The 22,594-nt window shown below is 47.0% G+C and overlaps 1 protein-coding gene across 2 annotated transcripts in view; it reads left to right on the top strand.

Moving 5' to 3' along the window:
- The first annotated feature begins 1,416 nt into the window (after window positions 1-1,416).
- Window positions 1,417-22,594, top strand: part of POU2F3 (POU class 2 homeobox 3) — a 99,057-nt gene continuing 77,879 nt past the window's right edge. Inside the window, exons 1-2 of one of the 2 annotated variants that reach the window (XM_082201056.1) lie at window positions 1,417-1,609; window positions 14,144-14,212. In XM_082201056.1, coding sequence (XP_082057182.1) covers window positions 1,582-1,609; window positions 14,144-14,212 — 97 coding nt within the window. In that variant the 5' untranslated portion in view covers window positions 1,417-1,581. The remainder of the gene's footprint in view (window positions 1,610-14,143; window positions 14,213-22,594) is intronic. The other variant, XM_082201054.1, reaches the window with a different exon arrangement.

Raw genomic sequence — 22,594 nt, 5'->3', positions numbered from 1 at the left:
CACAGCAGTACCTATTTTTCTACTTGCACTGGCATGCTTTCAAACTGCTAGGTTGGCAGGAGCTGGTACAGAGCAATGGGAGCTCACCCCACTGCAGAGATTCGAACTGCCAACCTTCCAATCAACAAGCCCAAGAAGCTCAGTGGTTTAGATCAGAGCGCCACTCGCAATCAGTGTAGATAATACTGAGCTAGATGGACCAATTGTTTGACTCGGTAGAAGGCATTTTCCTGTGTTCCCAACAGCAACAAATAGCCACAACAACTAAATGGAACCTGCATATACAGAGGAAGAACACCTCTGAACCCCAGGAACATAATTTCTTGTTTCGTAGCTTCCAAAGCCATCCAGCTCCAGACTTGAAGTTCCTATCTTGGGTGCGGCACCAGCATCCCCTTTGTATTGATTACATGCTTCTCCAGAATAAGGAAAGCCCCAAATAGCTTGCCCAACACCTAGTAGGGAAGTCCATTGCACAGCTGTGTCGGCAGCCCTACTAGATACGGCTGCATTTTGTAAAGAGAGCCTGGGAAACTGAAGTGCTGTGTGGATGTGACCTAGTTGGATGGGCACATGTGCTGGAGAGTACAAAGAGTCTCGAATAATCCCAGATCCTTCTTCTGCCACCAAGCCTCCCTCTCCAGCTCCTGGGGCAAGTCATGCTACCTCCCAGCCTGCCCCACCCCTCTGGGCCTGGGTTTCTCTGTGTTCATACAGGAATCAGGAGTGCTTATTCACCAACCCCCTCTTCTTTCTCCCATGCCTACTCAGGCTAACATCCGCCTGCTCTCCCAGGACTGAAGTTGGGAGTATCATCCTGGTTCACTTTGGGGTCTTTGAAGAAGATCAAAAGCCTGCTTTGGGGGGCTGAACAGTCAGTCAGGAGAAGCCTTCTTTTCCCTGCTTTCCAACGTGTCCAGGCATGAGCCAAGGCTCCCTTTTCCAAGAGGGAAAGACGCCACCCCTGTTTCCAAAAAGCAGATGGGTGAGCTCCAGCACATTTCTTCCTCCCCTCCCCAGATATTGCAAGGAGAGAGCCTTCTTTGCAGCGTATCCTGAACAGAGTTTGAGGGCGTGTGTGTGTGTGTGTGTCTGTGTGTGTGGTCAGAGGGGAGGGGGAGTTGTCTGCTTTTCCAACACACACACACCTCCATGCTCTCTCCTGCCACACCTCCCTTCTGCCAGTGCTGCAGGGACTCTGCCCAACTGAGGTTACTAATATGCAAATTGCCTGCTTTGCATGGGCCTCCTGCCAGGTTCCTAGGATATGTGTGTGTGTGTTGTTTTTTAATAATAATATATATAAAAAAAACCATCATCCCTGTTGCCCAAGATGAGTAGTGTGAAGGGGGTGCGGTCCCAGCAGGGCAATGTGCTCACCTGCCTCAGTGTGGCAAGAAGCATTGCTGAGCCAGAGGTGCTAGGAGCAGCAGCAGCAGCAGCAGCTGGCAAGAGAGGAGGAAGCAGCGGCAGCAAGGGGGGAATCTTGGCGGAGGGGGCAGAGGGAAGCTGGCAACCCCACGGGCCACCACTTTGGGCGGGGGCTGGCCAGGTTGCGGCAGGTACTTCTCAGCCGGCAGGATGGTGAATCTGGACCCGGGGCACGCAGGTAAGGGCCCTCCGGAGGCGAGGCAGAGAGGGAGCAGGATGGCTCGACTTGTTCTCTTGGAAAGGCTGGGGAAGGAGGCTGGCTTCCAAGTTTTACCCTTGAGAAAGCCCCCGGGGCACCTGGATCCGTCAGTTCCACCCCAAACAAGCTCCTGTTTGCTCTGATCTCACTGTTTTGATCTGCACATGCCTGTTTGTGTGTGTGTGGGGGGGGAATGAGAACAGCAACTGGATCGGGTGAGGCTGGTGGGTTGTGCTGTTAGGAATCAGCTCCAGTGGAACAGGGAGGAGAGAGGGATCAGACTCAGAATGCTACCTTAGCCTAAGCCAGGGAGACCCAGGAGCATCAAAATCTGACAGGCCCTGGAGCTGAGTGTGGCCATCGTGCCCTTTGACCTGAAGGCTCTCTCCCCATCCTTTCTGCTCTGAGGAATGCAGGGGCCACTGCAGGCAGTAGACTCTGCAAGTTGATGTCTGCACATGCCCAGGAATACTCTCTCCTTCCAAGACTGTGCTTGACTGGCACAGATTAAAAAAATAGTTCCGGAGCATAACCTTGGCTCAGAGGCAGCAGCATGCAGTGTGATGATGGCTAGGAAGGCAGACAGAGAAACTTGTAGATTTAAACAGAGGCAGATTTCCTTGTGTCCACACACCCATCTGGGTTGTTGTCTTTGGCAGCTTCTTGCTATGTGTGGCTATAGATAAGGAAAGGAAGACTTGTCTTTTCTTTTCTTTTCTTTTTTCTTTTCATTTGAGCTGATCTTTTTTAAGATGCAGTTTTTTAAAGCTGATCCCAACCTCCCTGGCCTCCTGGGAAACACTTCATCTCAAATCCAGGAGAGCAGCTGCCATTCAGTGCAAACAGCACTGATCTAGGTGGGCCAATGGTCTGGTATGTGTTATGTAGATTCCCTGTGTACCTAGATAAATTAAAAGCTGGAGGAAGACCTAGTTGAGGACTAGGCAATTTTTCCCCCCAGTCTAACCCAAGCTATGCTTTGAAGCCTGTGTTTGACAACTGAGAGAATACAAAGCATCAACAGAGCCCCTGAGCCTGTGCTGAGTGCTTTCCCCCTTGTGAGAAAGCAATCGATACCAGCTTCCTAGCCTCACAGAAGGAAACCCCACACACCTGGAGTCAAGGGTTGGAGATGTTGTCTTTCTCACTTTTGAATTGAAGAATGGGGAACCAGCCTTTGCTGACCTTCTGCTCCAAGATGTTTCAGACCACTCTGGGTAATGGAGGGGAGGGATATCACAATGCATAATAAAAGGTGACACAATTTAGAAGTGGGACAAGCTGATTCCTGGATTCCCAGCTCAGGGGGTATTCCTACCAATCTCACACTTTAGCCCTGCACATGTGGCACAGTTGTCAGCTATCTCATTTCAGAGCTTCAGTGCCGTGTGATGCCAAATCCTCTTGACTGCACATTGTTCAAAGATCCGGGCATCTCCATACGGTTGCAGGCATGCCATACATTTAATGTGCATTTGAAGCACATGGCTTTCTCCCCAGAGGATCCTGGAAACTATAGGTTCCCTCTCACAGAGGATTCTTTGCGGGGTGGGAACATCATGTGCTTTAAACATCTGGTGCACATGTCGCTTAAGAGATATCAGGCATCTGCAGTTGGCTTCATAGCACAGCTGCTTGTGGGCAGCCAGTGGTTTCTCTTTTACACTGAATCCAAAATGGACATTCTCAACCTTAATAAAAAAATTCCTTCCAGTAGCACCTTAAAGACCAACTAAGTTAGTTCTTGGTATGAGCTTTCGTGTGCATGCACACTTCTTCAGATACACTGAAACAGAAGTTGCCAGATCCTTCTATATAGTGAGAAGATGGGGAGGGGTATTACTCAGAAGGGTGGTGGGAATAGGAGATTGGCATATAGCTGAGATGAGCCTGTTGACGCTCTTAACGACTGTAATAGGTCTTACAGGAAAAGGCAAGGGGTGAGAAGGTGAGAAATGGCTTAGTTATGTATAATGGGATAAGAATCCAATGTCTTTGTTCAAACCAGGTCTCTCCATGGTTTTAAGTTTGGTAATGAGTTGCAATTCAGCAGCTTCTCTTTCCAGTCTATTTCTGAAATTCCTTTGTAGTAAAACAGCTACTTTGAGATCTTGTATAGAATGTCCTGGGAGATTGAAGTGTTCTCCTACTGGTTTCTCTGTTTTGTGATTCTCAACCTTGTTTGTCCATTCAGGACACTGACCTGCCATAGGCTGCTTTCTTGCTGGCAGCGCAAGGTCACAGACCTGAGCAGCAGCATCCTGAGCAAAATATTTGAGCGAAAGGCTGAGCATGATGCAACATGCGAGTTGGCCACAATAACATCTGCACCAGATTTCTCAATGTGCTTCACACAGGTCTTCCCAGGCACTGCAACCAGTTCAGAACACAGCTGCGAGGCTGTTAGGAACACATTTCAGCCCTGCTTCCAGGCTTTCTGTTTATTTCCATTCCCAGTTTTAAAGGGCTGGTTTGGGCCTAGAAGCCCTAAACTGCAGCTGCATAAACCTCTGACATTTCTCCAATGAAAATAAGGACATCCTAAAGAAAAGTGGGATATTCTGGGATCAATTCAGAAACCAGGACACCTTCTGTATATTTGGGACTGTCGCTGGAAAATAGGGACACTTGGAAGGCCTGCAACTGGGCTACTTCTAGTCCTTTAGATCGACTCCAGTTCCCATCATCCCTGGCCATTAGCTATGGTGGCTGATGGGATTTGGAGGGGAAGAGGTTGTCCACTCCTCCTCTTAACAGATCATGGGAAGGACTGCATGAACCTGCCCATTAGGCGAGGATTTTGTTATAGTTCATCTTCTGATTCCTCCACCTTCCCAAGAGATGTGGGACAGCTACCATTGACTGGGTCTTATTTGTGGTGGTGTCACATCTCTAGAGCTCCTTCCCCATGTCTGCCTGCTAAAGCTGTTTTGTTTTAAAGCAGGGGAGGGGGAATTGCGGCCCTCTAGAGGTTGTTGGACTTCAGCTCATGTCTTCTTTGACCATTGGTCATGGTGACTGGGAAAGACCATAGCTCAGGGATCAAGTGTCTGCTTTGCCTGCAGAAGGTTCCAGGTTCAATCCCCAGCATCTCCAGGTAGGGCTGGGAATATCCATGCCTGAAATCTTGGAGAGCTGTTGACAGTCAGTGCAGTACTGACCTAGATGGTCTGACTTGCTATAATGTAGCTTCCTATGTTCCTCATTTGAGTGTCCAAAGAACATCAAGAAGGTCACAGGCTCCCCATTCCTGACTTAAGGTCACCATTGAAATGTTTCATGTTTGGCTGTGGTTTTTATTGCATACTTATACGCCTACGGAGGCGCTGGTTTGCAATAATAAAAAAAATAAAATTGAATAGCCTTTGCTAAAGTTTGTTTAGGCTTTCTTTAAGATGAACCCATAGCAACGAGTTGGTTAGTAAAGAAGGAATTCTAGGACTATCTCCGAATCAGCTGAGCTGTCAACACATTAGCGGTTCATGAATATATGTGCGTGTTTGTGTAACTCAGGAAGTACAACCTATTTTCCTGCGCTCACGGGTAACTTTCTCTCGGTGGAGATTTCACTTGGCCATGGGCAGCACTCTGAGTTTTGCCTTGCCATGTTCAGAGGAAGGAAGGGCAACTAATTTAGAAACATGAGCTCAAGGGTATGGCATGAAACTGGGAGCGTGCCAGCTGACTAGCATCCATAGAGTTTGGCAGGAAAGATATTAGCTATAAGAGCAGAAGAAGAGCCTGCTGGCCCACCTAGTATAGCATCCTGTTCTCACAGTGCCCAGCCAGATGCCTTTGGGGAACCCCCAAGCAGGACCTGAGCACAACAACACTCTCCCCTCCTGCAGTTCCCAGCAACCAGAATCCAGAACTCTGACAGTGTAGGTAGAACATAGTCCCCAGGGTTAGTAGCCATTGATAGCTTTGTCCTCCATGAATTTGTCTCGTCCTCTTTGAAAGCCATGCAAGTTGGGGGCCATCACTACTTCTTGGGGGAGTGAATGCCCTATTTTAGCCATGTGCCATATGATGAACTGCTATCTCTTTCATGAGTCTTCTAAGCCTTATCACAAACACAGCAGCTGGCCCTTGTGGTGGAGGTGGAGAAAAAGGAGATGTGATCTTGGATATGTGAACATCAAAATCCTACGTGCTGGCAAACATTGCAGTGTTGTGTTTGTGAAAATCCTGCACAACTAAGCTTCTCACGGCACTGTGAAATGCTTCCAGTGGCTTTTGACTTCCATAAGTTTGTCGTGAAATTATGAAATGGTGGGGGGGAGCAGAAACTTGAATATTTGGCACTTGTTTATTTAGCCAAGCAACATAATTTTCAAGATAGCAGTGAGCCCATTGACCACACAAGAGTATCCCCGAAAAGGGGGGTGCTTTAGTTTTATAGCTTAGACATATCCATAGAAGAATCCTTAGACAACTAGTATCATTTAGTGATTAAGTGGTTTAGTATCGATTAGCTGTGAAGTCCTGAGTTTATTCATGCCACAAGCATCGCCATGTGCTCTTTGAGGAAGGCCTCTGAAATTTCACCAAGGTTTTTGCAGTTCTCTGTTAACTTGGTCCTGTTTCTCAACTGGAGCCAGTGCCTTAGGAAACCTCCATTCATCTAGGGATTTCTTTATAAAGTAAATGAATCCCAATTAGGTACTGAATTCTGTGTGCCGGTTTAGTTTGCTCCAGCTTTCATTCCCCTTATTTAGTTGTTTTATCTATCCCATGAGATTTATATACCACTTAAGGGGGGGGGGAGCCTGCATGTAAGGAAAAGAAAAACGCTCATAAAATTCAAAAATGAATGAAAACTGAAATACATCAAATTATGAGGAATGGTTGAGGGAGTTAGGTATGTTTTGCTTGGAGAAGACTGAGCGCTGATATGATAGCCATCTTCAAATATCTGAAGGGTTGTCGCATGGAGGATGGTGCAAGGTTGTTTTCTGGTTAATGGGTTCAAATTACAAGAAAGGAGATTCCATTTAAACATCAGGGAAAGCTTTCTGGTGGTAAGAGCTGCCTGATAGTGGAATGGACTATCTGGGAAGGTGGTGGCCTCTCTCTCACTCACTGAAAGTTTTTAAATAGAGCTTGAGTGGCTATTTGTCAGGAGCTCTTTAGCATTTCAAGGGATTGGACTAGGCAACACTTTGGGTGTCTTTCAACTCTGCGATTCTATGATTCTATGAAATTGTTGATTAAACTCAACTATTTAAGTGACAAGCATACATAATAAAAAATGGTATGCCTGGTTAGGCTTTCCTAAAGAAAAAGGATTCTAGGAAGCAAAAGAAAGGCACTTGCCTAATATCAATAGGCAAGGAGTTCCAGGGAATTGATTGCTGCCACACTAGTGGGTCAATTTCTTTACTTAATTCTTTCAGTGCTCTTGCAGCGTGCTTTGAAAAAAACACTGCAAGAAAACTGGCTTTAATGTACCGTAATTTGTACAAATAATTGCATAAAGTTTCATTTTTGTCAGGTGTCCCCTAATGTGCAGGAACTCGTATGATAGTCAATGGAACGTCATACAAAAAGGTGCAACCACTATTGCATCAAGATAGCGGTCTCTCCCCCCCCCCCCATGCAGTGTTAGATCAATACAGAGGGAGATGGGCACAATTATGGGGGATAAGGCTATGTTCTACATGCTGTTGTGCTCAGGTTCTGCGTTCGGGCTTCCCATTAGGGCATCTGGTCAGTCACTGTGTGAATAGGATGCTGGACTAGATGGGCCTTTGGCCTGATCCTGCAGGGGTCTTACAAATGTAAGTGGGAGAGGGCTGCTGCCTTCATGCCCTGCCCGTGAGTTTTCTGGAGCCATCTGGGGAAAACAGAGATTGCTGGAATGGATGGGCCATTGACATGGTTCAGCAGCTAGGTTCTTCTGATGTTCTTCATTCAAGATGCTAAAAGGTACCTGCTCAAATCCAGCATTTGATTTTAGAAATTCTCTTAGATTATGGAGAAGCAGAGCACAGAGAGAGGCAAATTCCAAAGAAATCCACTTATCTCTGGGGCTGTTTGACAAGCCACTGTCTCCCATGGTGGAAAGACACAAAGGCACAGAGTGGTGAATGAGTGGGACCTGCAACAAAATTTTGCAGAGCAGAGTGGGGGTTTTTTTGGGGGGGGGGAAGGGGCCCTTCTCATCACACTGAAGTTTCCCCTCCCTTAAAAGATTTTTGTGCTACTGCAACCCAGTTCTATGTGGATGTTTCTATTTCAGCTATATTAGGATCAGCACTCAGACCTGAATATCGGAAATAAAGGGAATGATGGGCTTTCTGTTGTTGCCTGAAAAGCTACATTGGAATGTTTTTAAACAAAGTAAAAGAGACTGTTAGCAGAAAATTATCCAATTTTGAGGTTTTTGAGGAGCTTTCCAGTGGAAACCATACAAAGGGTTTGACCTCTCAGATATATGAGCTTTTCTTATATTCTGAAACATGCCTTATGGATAATTTAAAACAATTGTAGGAAGATTAACTGGAATTGGAGATTGAGGACTTTTCCTATGTGAATAGTGTGAGGCAAACCACCATTTTGCTCTGCCTTGATGAGAAACAAGGAACTCATGTTAAAGTGTTCTTTCACCATGCTTTTGGGCTAATGACCAACAATGCAGTAGGTAGCCAGAGAAACCATCAACAGCGCACAGAAATGACAGGAGAAAGTCACCTGCTAATTGGCAACATGAATATCTCACCTTGCAGAACTTCAGTCCTTCAACTCTCTACTCATTTACCTGGGAGTAAATCCCATCGAGCTTAGTGGGAGTAAGTAGAAATGTGTGGGGTCAATTCCAGTTGAGCCAGATTTGACAAAGTTGGTTGGGCATTTAATGTGTTCTGGGGACTGTCAGTAGTTTTGGTACACTTTAAGGTGGGCCCCAAGAGACTGATGGAAAGCCTTGCAGGGGGTGAGGGAGTGTTGAACAGCCAGAGGTATTTCCATTTGCTGAAGAGGCAAGTCACTTTTGAGAGATTTTTCTATAAAATTCAAACTGAAATCCTGCTTTGGTCCTCTTTGGTAGGACAGGAGGCAACAGCAAAAATGTCAAAACCAGCCCCCTTCCCCACCTTCTGCACTTTGGCTTGTAGCAAACCCTTTGGGTTGAAGGGGCCACTCACTTTCAAGTATTTTTACATCAAACTGAAAGGTTGCTTGCCTCTTCTGCAGTGCAGGTAGCGGCAGGCTTATTATTATTATTATTATTATTATTATTATTATTATTATTATTATTTTAAAAAAGCCTACTCACTGCTCCTCTTTGGCTTTGCAGAATCACTTTGTCTTGCAGTCCAACTGAAGCAAGGTTGCTGTGTGGGAATGCTGATGGGCGAAACTTGCTCTGTGTGGTAATGAAACTGACTAGTCTGGCTTGGTTGTGCAAGACACTGAGGGCCAGCTCTTCCCTTTCAAAGGCACTGAAGTTGCCTTAGGAAGAACTTGCATCTCACTTTCCACTTGGGATTTCTCATGCAGTGACGGTGCCAGGAGGAATGGGCAGGAGAAGGAAAGGTCACCCTTCCCACCTCTGGCAAGCTGGGACTGGTGGGTCAAGCCAGCAAACTCCTCTTGAGCCAGACCCACTTCCTAACCAACATTTCCAGCAGTTCAGTTGGCTTATAGCTTCAGGTCTGAAGGTGTTTACACAGTCAGAATTCCAGGGCGGTTGGCTAGTCCTGCTACACGTGACACCATCCTCCAGTTACTGTAACCAGGCTGTTTGATGTTAGATCCAATTTAATTACATCGGGCAGGTTGGCAAGAGCTTCAGGCATATCCCGATCAGAGATCTGTTCTCTGTTCCTCTGTACCAGGGCCAGGCCAGGACTGGGAGCAGGTGTTCCTGGGCTGAATGTGCTCCAACTGGGGTTCCTGAAGTTGGCAATAGCTCTGATGTGTTTAGAACAAGTCTCTGTAGCTCAGTTGGTTAGAGCATGGTGCTGATAACGCCAAGGTGGCAAGTTCGATCCCCACATGGGACAGCTGCATATTCCTGCATTGCAGGGGGTTGGTCTAGGAGCAAGAGGTAGCCTACATGATTCTCCCCTTCCCCATTTTATCACCACAACAACCCTGTGAGGTAGGCTGAGAGGCGGTGAATGGCACAGGATCGTGCAGTAAGTTTTGTGGCTGAAACAAAGAACTTGAGAAAAACAAATTAAAACATCAGAGGAACTCTTGTGATGGAAAGGCCTCCTGAAATAAGCTGGATTTAACCAGGTGCCTGAAACTCAGCAGTGCCAGTGGCTGCCTAACTTCTAGTGGGAGGGAGTTCCACAGAGGTGGACCCACAACTGAAGGCACAACTTCTTGTTTCAGTGATTGACTTGGGACATACTGCGCCTAAGTTATCTACGGCTTTGTACACCAGTATAAGAGTCTTGAAAGAGACCCAGTACCTGATGGAAAACCAGTGCTTTCAACCCTGGTGTCATGTTCTGGTGGTAGACAGTTCCCATCACCAGTCTAGCTGCAGCATTCGGTACCAGCTGAAGCTTCCAGGCCAGACCCAAGGGCAGCCCCACACAGAGTGCATTGCAGTAGTCCAGTCTTGAGGTTACGTTACAACTAGATGAGGAAGCTTCATGGCGAAGGTTAGGTCTGCCAACAGCCATTAATGGATAAATGAAACCTTCAAGTTAAGAGGAAGTACAGTATAGGAGAATAGAAAGCTCCCTTGTACTGAGTTGGAACGTCGGTCCATCTAGCTCAGTAGTGTCTACACTGACTGGCAGCAGCTCTCCAGTGTTTCAGGAAGGAGTCTGTCCCAGCTGTATCTGGCAATACAGGGGATTGAACCTGGGACGTTCTGGATGCAAGGCAGATATGCTACCCCTGAGCTATTGCCTTCTCCAGTGTTTCATTTATATTTTTATGTCCTCAAATAAATCATCCCCTGCCTCAGCAAGAGATTTCAAGAGTACAGTGGTACCTCAGGTTACATACGCTTCAGGTCACATATGCTTCAGGTTACGGACTCTGCTAACCCAGAAATAGTGCTTCAGGTTAAGAACTTTGCTTCAGGATGAGAACAGAAATCGTGCTCCGGTGGTGCGGTGGCAGCTGGAGGCCCCATTAGCTAAAGTGGTGCTTCAGGTTAAGAACAGTTTCAGATTAAGTACGGACCTCTGGAATGAATTAAGTACTTAACCTGAGGTACCACTGTATAAGAGTGTTCTCTGACTGCCACCATATCGGTGTTCCCAGTGAATTTGTGTACAAGTACCCAGAGTTCTGATGAGCCAGATACCAAATTCAGGGTTTATTCAATGATATTCATGCTGTTGAGGACTTGCCCCAGGAATCCATGAACTGGCACAGGAACTCCATGCAGTGAGCTACCTAGGACTGTGTGTGTATGGTGAGGTCCCTCAGCCTTAGAACGGGAATAGTTGTATCTCTATATGTGTGACATCAGCCCCTGTGATTGGCAGGCAATATGAAGCCTTCAGATTGCCCAGAACTGGGATAAATACCTCCTCAGAGCCTGGCATCATGGCCATTGTTTGTCCACAGTGCAAGACCTTCTACCTATGCACTTCAAGACCCTTGACTAGGGAATCTGGTCTGGATAACCGACACTCCAGGCCCGGATCTGATACATACCCTCTCACATTTCTCCAGTGAAAATAGGGATGTCCTACGGAAAAGCGGGACATTCCGGGATCAAACTGGAAACTGGAAAATAGGGATGCTTGGAGGGCAGGGAGATATGGCTGCCCTTGAAGTCCTCTTGGCCTGCCAAACTGTTCCATGTGAGAAGGCATGGAAAAAGCATTGTCTCGTCCCTCCCACAAGTACCGATTTTTAAAAGGAAGGAACTGTAGCTCAGGGATAAAGCATCTGCTTTGCATGAAGAAGGAGTCGGTTCAATCCCCAGCATCTCTAGTTAGGGTTGAGAAAAAAGGTCCCGCCGGAAACCCTGGAGAGCTGCTACCACTCACTGTAGATAATACTGGGCTAGATGGACCAATGGTCCAAGTCAGTAAATGGCAGCTTCCTGTGTTCATCATTTTTAGCAAGATTTGAAGCTGCCACAAGTCACACTCTTCTGAGACGGAGCTTCACTACTTCTTTCAAACTCCTTTGTCAACCCTTCTCATTTCCTAAACCTTCAGATTATCTTTTGTTATCCTTGGATTGGTTCTCTGCGGTCTTGTAACATGCGGGGGATATGAAAAAAGCTATGTCAATTATCTCCTTCTTGGTATGTTTGACGAGAACAATTACATATCACGGAGTTTTGCCTGATTCCGAGTGATGTCTCTTTAATGGAGAGCTCACCTGGCAAAACCGCAGAGAACAGGCACAGAGCGAGCGAGTGTTATAAATAGTGTTATTAACTGATGCAAATCACTCTCCTGTTCGCAAAAAAAAAAAAAACACCCCTCCAGGGAATTGGCTAGTGGAAGCTTATGCAAATTGTTTATTACAAAAAAAAAACCAACATAATCCAGTACTCTTCCAGTTAGGATGCAAAGAGTTAAAAGTGCCCTTCCAAAGCTATCCAGGTTTATTTAAATGTGGGCTTCTTCTTTTCTGCACCTGGTTAGATACCCATTGAGAAGAAAATGTGGGACATACCTGTAGGTAAAGGTAAAGGACTCCTGCATGGTTAAGTCCAGTCAAAGGCAACTATGGGGTTGCGGCGTTCATCTCGCTTTCAGGCCAAGGGAGCCGGCATTTGTCCACAGACAGCTTTCTGGGTCATGTGGCCAGCATGACTAAACTGATTCTGGCGCAACAGAACACCATGATGGAAACCGGAGCGTACAGAAATGCTGTTTACCTTCCCGTCACACCAGTACCTATTTATCTACTTGCACTGGTGTGTTTTCGAACTGCTAGGTTGGCAGGAGCTGGGACAGAGCAACAGGAGCTCATTCCATCACGGGGATTGGAACTCCTGGCCTTCCGATCAGCAAGCCCAAGAGGCTCAGTGGTTTAGACCACAGAGCCACCGACTCCCAATATGTGGGACATAGGCTGCATTCACACAGCAGTTAATTCTCTGTCCCCAAAGTTTCCCTAACCATTAATTTTCGTGTTATAGTTGAGCTTTCACGTCATGTAAAAGCCACTTGCAGCAAAGTAATGGAATATAGTGAATGTTCAGTACTCATTCCTGTGTTTTTAAACTGCATTTGCAGCCCCCTTAACCAGGAAAATTGAGGGAGTAAAGTGACAAAATCTGGGGTGATATGCAGGCATGCAGCTCTTCCCTGGTGTTTTCATGGGGGAGCTGAAGCAGGCATGTGCAGAAAAGACAGGGGTGTAGTGATGTTGTTCAATGACTTCTGTTACTATGCTGCACCACACCCGCCAGTGTGAATGAAATTTAGTACAGTGTGCCAGTATATCGGTCAAAAAGCCACCGTTCCACAATGCAACAGGTACTGCAGAGTGAAAGGAATGTTAGGAAATGGGATAGAAACACCAGCATTATAATCAGGAAAACAAATGCCACACTCCCCGCATCTGAATGCGCCCATATTCTATGATGGGTCGCAAGCCTCCAAATTCATACATGGTGAATTCTGGTAAATGAAGATCTGGAATCCAGGACCCTGGCGGCAGGGACAGTAATTTCCAGGGTAAATTGCTTAAAATCATAGTCATGAAAGAAAGACCAATGCCAAATTGAGTGGGGGCAAAATGGTCCATCTATTGGCCCATCTCAGTATTGTCTACACTGACTGGTAGCAGCTCTCCAGAGTTTCAGCCAAGTGTCTCCTTCAGCCTGTCCTGGAGATGCCAATGATTGAACCTGAGGCCTTCTGCATTCAAAGCAGATGCTCTAATCACTAAGCTGTGGTCCACTGAGCGATTGGCAGTACCTTAGATATCAGCCAAATGCCTACATTAGGGAGAATCATTCTTCCTGGCTGTTAGGCTCAAGGTGCCATCATGGAGCAGATTTTTTTCCTCCTGGGTTTCCCCAGTCTCAAGAAGGAAAGCCCATCTGGAAAGGCCTGTTCCTGTTCTCCAGCCTTTGCCATCCATCTTGCCTGACCTATGATCAGGAAAATGAATGAAGGAGAAGTCTCAAAAGATGAATGGAGGCACAGAATATGAATGGAGAGGGGAGAGACACAGAGGGAAGGAAGGCACAGCATTGCCCAAGCTTATGAATATTCCTGAGGCTGGATGTGTAGGAACTGGGGATTCAAAAGCTTGGTGGTATATTACAGTGGTACCTTGGGTTACAGACGCTTCAGGTTACAGACACTCCAGGTTACAGACTCCGCTAACCCAGAAATAGTACCTCGGGTTAAGAACTTTGCTTCAGGATGAGAACAGAAATCGTGCAGCAGGATGCCCCATTAGCTAAAGTGGTGCTTCAGGTTAAGAACAGTTTCAGGTTAAGAACGGACCTCCGGAACGAATTAAGTTCTTATCCTGAGGTACCACTGTATTATAATGACGCACTCATTGAAGAGGCACTCTGCTCTGCTCTGCTATTAAAACCAGCTTGCTTCACATTTTTAGATATCAAGATGAGTGGTGATGTGGCAGATTCCACAGATTCGCAACATGAAGGCAGTCACATAGAACCTGGTAAGACAGTTTCTCTTTTCCCAGTCCCCTGGGCTTTAGTTCCAGCTCAGGGCATTGGCAGGTGGAGTTCAAAAGGAGGGCTCAATTGTGGCAGCTTCCTCCTAAACCTTCTCCCATAATATTTGGAGCCATTATCACTTTATTACACAGAAGCATGATGAAATGAGAGAGCAGGGCACATGTTTCTCAGTTCATTAGAGGTGGTTTTGATCCCTGCAATGCCAGTTTAAAGATTCCTGTTGGATATTTCAGTGATATATGGCCCCAACCAAACAGATGAACCAGACAAACCTCTCCCGTTTCCCGCTAAACCTTCCAGCTTGGGCCAAAGTCTCCATGTTGGCCCAGCTCAAAGGCAACCCGTCCAGAAGATTTTGCTGGTTGCAATATCACCATCTTAACCATCAGAAACTCAAGCAAGGTGAGGTCATCCTGACATGCTAAAAGTGTGTTAATAAAGCCCAAACAAGAACAGGGAAAACCTTTTGTGGGTTATTAAGGTCAAAGCAGTTTTCGTAATGCAGGGCTTTTTCCTTCCGGATGAATAAGTGCTATTTTCAAAAGGCTTAGGGGGCCTCTGTCTTTTAACACTGAAAACCCACAAGCAGTGTCAGCCCCACAGCTGACTCACACAGAGTGTTTGGCAAAACAGGCTACCATCCATGATTTTTTCCTTCATCTCCAAGGAATTATTCTGCTTCTGTTGTTCAGTTTCTTGGGGACCTTGATTTGGAGAGTGTTTATACCTCTAAATATCACACCAGTCAAACAGAAAATCTTTCAAACTTGCGAACATTTGCTCACTCTTTGTCCAGAGGTACACTCTAGAACTCCTAAGCTCGCACTAAAAATATCACATCAAATTTTGTGCTTTTTTTCTTCTTCAGTGTGGGGGCAAAACACAAAAGGTGTGTTTGTATCGCATACTAAGTTTCTGCCAGGTCTAAACCTTAGCACAGGGTGGGGAACCATCTACTCCTGGGCTAGTATATTGGCCCACCAGACTTTTCTATGTCACCTGTGCCTTTCCTGAATTGGCACTTCCCATCCCAACTCTCTCTGTTTTTCTTTCTTAGATTTAGGTCCTACCTGCATTATACCTTTAAGGAAGTATCATACCACCTTAAACAGTCATAGCTTCCCCAAAGAATTCTGGGGGGTGCAGTTTGTTAAGGGTGTTTTTGAGAGTTATTAGGAGTCCCCTATTCACCTCACAGTACTACAATTCCCAGAGCTCCCTAGGAAAAGGGATTGATTGCAAGCCCGCTTCAAGAAATAGCTCTGTGAAGGGAATGGAGGTCTCTATTTCACATGATGATGTCTACTCGTCAGCAAGTCCTTACTCCCAGGTTAAGTGTGTACACAGTTGCCATTGTTGTCCAGGTGTTCGTGAATGAATATTATTATCTGCCTTGAGGGCTCTGTGTGGATAGGGAGGGCAGGGGACAGATTTTTATTTTTATTTTTGCTGTCAGTCACCTTATCCTGCATCAGAATTGGCAAGACTTCATGGTCACATCGTCATATTCAGTGCATGATCTCTAATTGGCACAGAGTGAGGGCATTCAGACATTTCCCCCCTCACTCCAAATTGGCGCTGTTGGCCCTCAGTGAGATTGTCATGGCCATTTAGGACTGCAAAGAATGTGCTGTGCGGGAATAAATTAGGTGATACAAGGGAGGGTTTCAAGGGTTACACAATGTGTGTGTGTGTTCAAAAAATGCCAGTTTTTGTTTGCACATATGAACAATTCCCACCTGCATGGCTGTAGTGTCCTCCTCATCCCACCCATGGGTGCCAGGGGATTTTCTGGCAACATTCGTGGTGAGGGCTGGGGAGGCACAGCGGGCTCTGCTCACCCTCTGTGTCCCACTCCTCCTGGTACATGTGTGTGCCCATGTGCCCCAAGCACCAGAAAACCATGCTATGCCACTGCTGGGTGCAGAGCCTCGGGGGTGCCACAGGGGGCAGCGCAGCAATGTTTCAGAATGGAAGGCAAGAGGTGGGGGCACTGGATTTTGGCATCGCTGAAATTTGAGACACCAGGGCAGCGGCGTAGCGTGAGTTGTCAGCACCCGGGGCAACGCAAGTAATTTGCGCCCCCTAACCCGGGGCAAGGCAAGTAATTTGCGCCCCCCCTAACCTGCGAGTTGCCGCTGGCGCTGCCGCCCAAACGACGCCGCTTGCCCGGAGGAGGAGGGGGGCAGAGAGGCGAGGAAAATGCAATGGCCCAGCAGCTGCAGCAGCACCGGCGGTGGCGGGGCTGTGAGGAGGGGCTGCCTGGTGCCTTCAGCCCGAGCGCTGAGAGCCGCTGCCTGCCGGCCGCCTTCAGCCCAGACGCGCGCACAGCTCGTCGGTTCCGCGAGACATGCGGCTCCGCTACAGCCTGCGCCCGAGGCTCTTCGGCGACTCCGGAGGCAGCGAGCGCGCTCCCCCAGATGTTGCGCCCGGTGCGACCGCCACCCCTGGCACCCCCACGCTACGCCACTGCACCAGGGTCTGCCATTGGGGCAATCGATTGCTACTAACCTTAATGGCTCAACTCTGCCTTCATGGTTGGACACAGTAATGCTTCTGAATGCTATTTGCTGGAACCCACAGGAGGGGAGAGGGCTCTTGGGCTCAGGTCCTGCTTGTGGGTTTCCCACAGGCATCCAGTTGGCCGCTGCGAGAACAGGGTGCAGGCTGAGATGGTAATGCAACAGGCTCTTCTGATGTTCAGACCTGAGGTTTTAACTGGCCGAGATGAGTAGCAGGGAATAGCAGGGCTATGCAGGAAAGGCAGGCTAGAGCTGAAGCCTGACAGTACACTGCAGTCAAGGTTGTGTCCTGGTCTGAACTGTATGCCGCGAATCTACTCAAGGCACTGCAGGTTGGCCAATGGTGCGGCAGATGTTACTCCAAGCGCCCTATTTATGCACACATCATCAAATGGGTTGAAAACCCCAATTTAATTAAATCTCATGCCCCTGGACACACTTCTTGAGTCGCTGCCAAGTGTGTCTTTGAGCTAGCCACTTCCAGAGATATTTCAGCGAGAGGAAATAGAGCCAACAAGGTTTGTAAAATGCCAATTTGACAGACTTTGCGCTCCAGGGTCTGGGAGGTGGTGGAGGTGTTGCACCAACCTAATTGGCTGTTAAACTGGTTTAAAAAAAATCCTAGCTTAGATTAGCCTTAGCTTGTAGTTTGCTGGTACATAGCCAAAGTCACTTTGCTTTTTAGAGTCGCGGATTTGCTTTTTGGAGTCACGCAATGACTTGCTTTTTGGAGTTAGCTTCAATTAGGAGTAAACTGCTCCATCACATTTTATTTTTAAAATAGGAAGAACGGAGGAGGGAGATTGCAAATATGAAAAGGGGTTAAATTAAGTGTCTTCCACTAAGGTTAAAAAAACTGGTTCTTCTGTAGCTGTTAAGCAGTATAAGCCATGCAGCCCTGATCTACTTTAACATCTTCTGTTTGAAGGGCCGATACAGGAGGAATTCTGTCTTCAAGGGGGAGGCAATGCAGGGGGAGAGATGTATTGTATTTCAATTGCAATGAGAGTCATCTTTCTAAATTGGCATCTATATATCTAAATCAACACATGCAAATATTTTTGCAAATCTTCATTGTTATTATTTTTTGATGTATGGATCACCTTTTCCATATGCCTCAAGGCTATCTGCAGGCATCCCATTAAAAACAGCTTGAAATGGTTTTTGAAACAGTACAAAAACAACTTGGGGATAGCTTTAAAAGCAATGCAAAATGATTGCCCAAGGCAGAGACCTTTTCATCCAGGTCTCTCTTCTCTTCCGTTTTGTGATACTTTTTGTAATTTTTGGCGGTGTGTATGTGTTTGTAGGAAGGGAGGTAGGTAGGAGAAGATTATAGTAGTTCTTTCTAAATTTGCATCCATACAAAATTTATGCAACTTGGTTGTTTTTTTCCCCTGCCCCCTCTTTTTGGGGTGATGCATTTTCTGGGCTTGGGCTATGTGTAAAGAGCCACCGTGGGGGGGGGGAGCTGTGAAATCAATATAGTAATCATTCCTAAATTTGCACCTATGCTTATAAATTAGTCTGTGCAAATTTGTGCCCCCTTTCCTCCTCTTTTTAGCATACCTTTTCCTTTTCTTCACTAGAGGTGTTTTTCAAAAGCTCCACCCAGTGGCGTAGCGTGGGTTGTCAGCACCCGGGGCAAGGCAAGTAATTTGTGCCCCCTAACCCGTGGATTTGCGCCTCCTAGCCCGTGGATTTGCGCCCCCTAACCCTAACCCCCAGATGTTGCGCCCGGTGCGGCCGGCCCCCCCTGCACCCCCCACGCTACGCCACTGGCTCCACCTAATGGAAAGATCAGATGAATTCTGAAAAAAAGCAGAAAGATAAAAGCAGGCCAATTTATTGGGTAGGGGAGCATGCCACACATTCTTGGTTTTAGTCCTTTGAAAAAGACTCAGAGGCAGCTTCCATGAATCCCCATACTAAACGACCAAGCTAGGTGTAGGGTCTGGGGTGCGAAGATGGACAGTGCTCTGAGGGCATGTGAAGAGTGCAGTTCCCTTGTGAAATAATCACACCTGCTGGCTCCACTCATGGAGCTAAACTTCATGTTTGAAGCTTAGCATTCCCAAGAAGCTTACTCTGTTTCTCTTTCAACAAAGTTAACTTATCCAGAGGATCAAAGGGCTAAGTTGAGGACCCTCCAGACATCGTTTTTATTGTGACTTCATCAACACTGGTATGCATGGTTCTACATGATCTTCCTTTCAAAACTGTTTGCAGCTGCAAGCATTTCAGGGCAGGCATCCTCCGTTTCCAACCAGTGCATGTCTCACAACTTCCAGTTGAAGTTTCACAATTTTCCTGGAAACATAAGAAGAGCCCGCTAGATCAGGCCAGTGGTGGATCGGGTCCAGCAGCAAAGTGGCCAAGTAGATGCCTATGGGAAGCCTGCACTCAAGAACTGAACGCAACAGCGCTCTGCCCACCTGTGATTCCCAACAACTGTTATTCAGAGGTGGATCATGGTCATCATAGCTAGTCTCTCTTGATGGCCTTCTCCTCCTTGAATGTGGCAGGTCCTCTTTTAAAGCCATCCAAGTTTATGGGCATCACTGCCTCCTGTAGGAGCGAGTTCCATGATTTAACTACAAATGTCAAGAATTACTTTCTTTTCTGCTGTGGCTCCCCGTTTGTGGCATGCTCTCCCCAGGGACGTTTGTCTGGCACCTGCATTATACATCTTTAGGTGCCAGGCAAAAAAACACGTTCATCTTTCACCAGGCCTTTTCCTGATTAATGTTCTACAGCCTTTCAAATGTGTTTTGGGGTGCTATTGTTTTGTTGTTTTTGTTTTCGCTACTTATTTGTGGTTTTTATCTTGTGTTCTTATCTTCTGGCCCGCCCTGAGATCTTTTGATGAAGGGAAATATATAAATCTAATAGATCTAATAACCCACAAGCAGCCTGGTTGCATGTTCATGAGTTTTAGTGTTGTGAAAGAGGGAGGGAGGGAGGGAGGGAGAGAGAGAGAGAGAGAGAGAGAGAGAGAGAGAGAGAGAGAAGCCACTATCCACATTCATACCACAGATGTTCTGAGTAGTGACATTGGCAGCAGTATTGCAGCTTTTGTTGCATTAAAGTGCAAGAATGCCACACACCCCCACTCAAAATGGCAATAATGCAGGAAGCATTGTAGAGCATCTAATAAAACAGAATGATGTGTGACTCTTCTTGCCTAAATCTGCCCCTAATGTACTAAGGCTGCATTCAAGGCATGCTGCAGAATACACCCACAATAAACCCCCAGCTATCTGGAGGGACCCTTCCTGTATGTAACCGAAACCCTACTATTTCCAGCCCCATGAGAGCCTCCTTTTACCACCTGACTACCTCTGAGTCCTTTGGACTACAACTTCCATCAGCCCCAGCTGCCTGGGAAGGCGGCAGGTTGGTGAAGACTGCCTTAGATAATGAGAGAAGGTTGGTAAATGAGCCAGTCCCTTGAAGCTTGCATCCAAAGCCTCTACTGTGTGGATCTCTGTGGTGGGATAGGGCGTGTTGTGCTGTTTCTCCCCCCACTCCCACCCTTCTCTGGAAGGCAACATCAGGGAGTGGAGCTCCTGAGGTTGTTGCTTGTCTTCAGCTGTGCCCTGTTTCCCTGTGAACCTTGTACAACCGAAAACCTGGTTTCCACAGGCCTGGGAAAGCAGGAATTAGCTCTCAGCTATTTCACCAATTGTTTTTAATTGATACTGGAAAGGAAGATGGGGGGTTGCTATGCATTTTATTCCCCTTCCACTGAGAAGGGCTACCCTGTATCCTGACAACCTCTTCTCTCCCCCTCCCATCTCTCTCTCTCCCATCGACTGCCCCAGAAAAGCTGGGACATCCCGTTTTCCCCATCATAATAATAATAATAATTTATTATTTATACCCCGCCCATCTGGCTGGGCCTCCCCAGCCACTCTGGGCGGCTTCCATAGAAACCAAAAATACAATAAAATATCACACGTTAAAAACTTCCCTGAACAGGGCTGCCTTAAGATGTCTTCTGAATGTCAGGTAGTTGTTTATCGCTTTGACATCTGCTGGAAGGGCGTTCCACAGGGCGGGCGCCACTACCGAGAAGGCCCTCTGCCTGGTTCCCTGTAGCTTTGCTTCTCACAATGAGGGAACCGCCAGAAGGCCTTCAGTGCTGGATCTCAGCGTCCGGGTAGAATGATGGGGGTGGAGACGCTCCTTCAGGTATACTGGACCGAGGCCGTTTAGGGCTTTAAAGGTCAGCACCAACACTTTGAATTGTGCTCGGAAACGTACTGGGAGCCAATGTAGGTCTTTCAAGACCGGTGTTATATGGTCTCGGCGGCCGCCCCCAGTCACCATGGCATGGCAACAATTTTGAGCACCTTGCTCTCGTGCAATTTCAGGCCACCACTCACCCTGGGGGGGGGATGTTTTTTCCAGATCTGCAATCTCACATAGAGCCCCAAAACACACCTTTTTTTGGCACGGTGCCCCCCCCAAAGTGCTTTTTCAGGTCAACAATCTCATACGGCACTCCAAAACTCACATTTTAAGAGGGTGTCCCCTTTGGGGAGACCCTGATCGTCTTGCCCCTCCCTATCTGATATGTCCAAAGCTAGTAGGCTGAGGATTCTGTCTCTGTGGCAACCTTTGGCTCTATCTGCTTCTGATCGATTGCAACAACATAGTTCCTCGCCAAGAGGAATGACTTCTCTTTGATATGGGATGGGATGCAGGGAGGGGGAGAGAAAGTCCTCTCTTTTTTTTAGTTTAAACCATAAACCAGGGAGCATTTCAAACACACCTGCCACAATAACGGAATGACTGCAGGGCATTGCGAGCTTCTTCTCTCTCCGCCACTGGGCAGGTGGGGAGCTGTTGCAATATCCCATAGAGCAGATTTGGGCAAATTTCAGCTGCTGGGCTTTTTTGGGAAAGTGTGCTTGTGTTTGTACTGCAGCTGATGGTAGTGAAACTGACTGGTACTGCCCAGCTCTTGACAGGCAGTGGTCCATTGTATCTTTTGCCTGGAAACAGAGGCCTTGTTCTCACTGATGTCAAGTAGTGCAGGTGGATCATTTTACACCTGGGTGAATGGACCCCATTTTTAAAAAAACCGTAATGAGTATTTTAGCGGTGAGGATGTCAGGGACATCTTGTGGCCCTCTGATTCTTTCTGCCAGGCCCTCAGGACTCACCACAGGTCACACTGTATGCCAAATTCATGCCTCCTTTGTCCCTCTCTGGGCACCTATGTGTGGGTGTTTGCTAGCAATGTTCAGATATAATATTGTTCCAACCAAGCAGGGTTAATGGGAATGTATGTTATTTATTACCAGGGACAAACCCCGTTTATGATCCCGGAAAATCATTGTCCTTATTTATTCCTCTTTGTCGGAGGAGTCTTGATAGTATTTTAAAGCCAATTGCTACCATTGTCATTACTCAGGGCTCAGCTCCCTCCTCAGTGTCTCTGGAAGATAAATGGGGAATAGTGGTGTCAGGAAAAGCAAGAGTCCAGCTAAATCAGGCCAATAGCCCATCTAGTCCAGCAACCTATTCTCACAGTGGCCAACCAGATGACCCAATGGGAAACCTACAAACAGAACATTCTCCTCCACTGTGGTTTCCAGCAAGTGATATTCAGAAGTATTACAGCCTCTGGTCAGGGCTTATTCATGCTCTTTCCAGACAGTGGTCCATGATTTAATGCTCCGTATCTGAGTGTGGGACACGGGTGGTGCTGTGGGTTAAACCACAGAGCCTAGGACTTGCCAATCAGAAGGTCGTTGGTTCAAATCCCCATGAAGGGGTGAGCTCCCGTTGCTCGGTCCCAGCTCCTGCCAACCTAGCAGTTTGAAAGCACGT

The sequence above is a fragment of the Podarcis vaucheri genome (genome assembly GCF_965113315.1).
Source record: "Podarcis vaucheri genome assembly, chromosome: 15".
Classification (NCBI taxonomy): Eukaryota; Metazoa; Chordata; class Lepidosauria; order Squamata; family Lacertidae; genus Podarcis; species Podarcis vaucheri.
The sequence above is the reverse complement of the archived record's forward strand: the minus strand, read 5'-3'. Positions and strand labels throughout refer to the sequence as shown.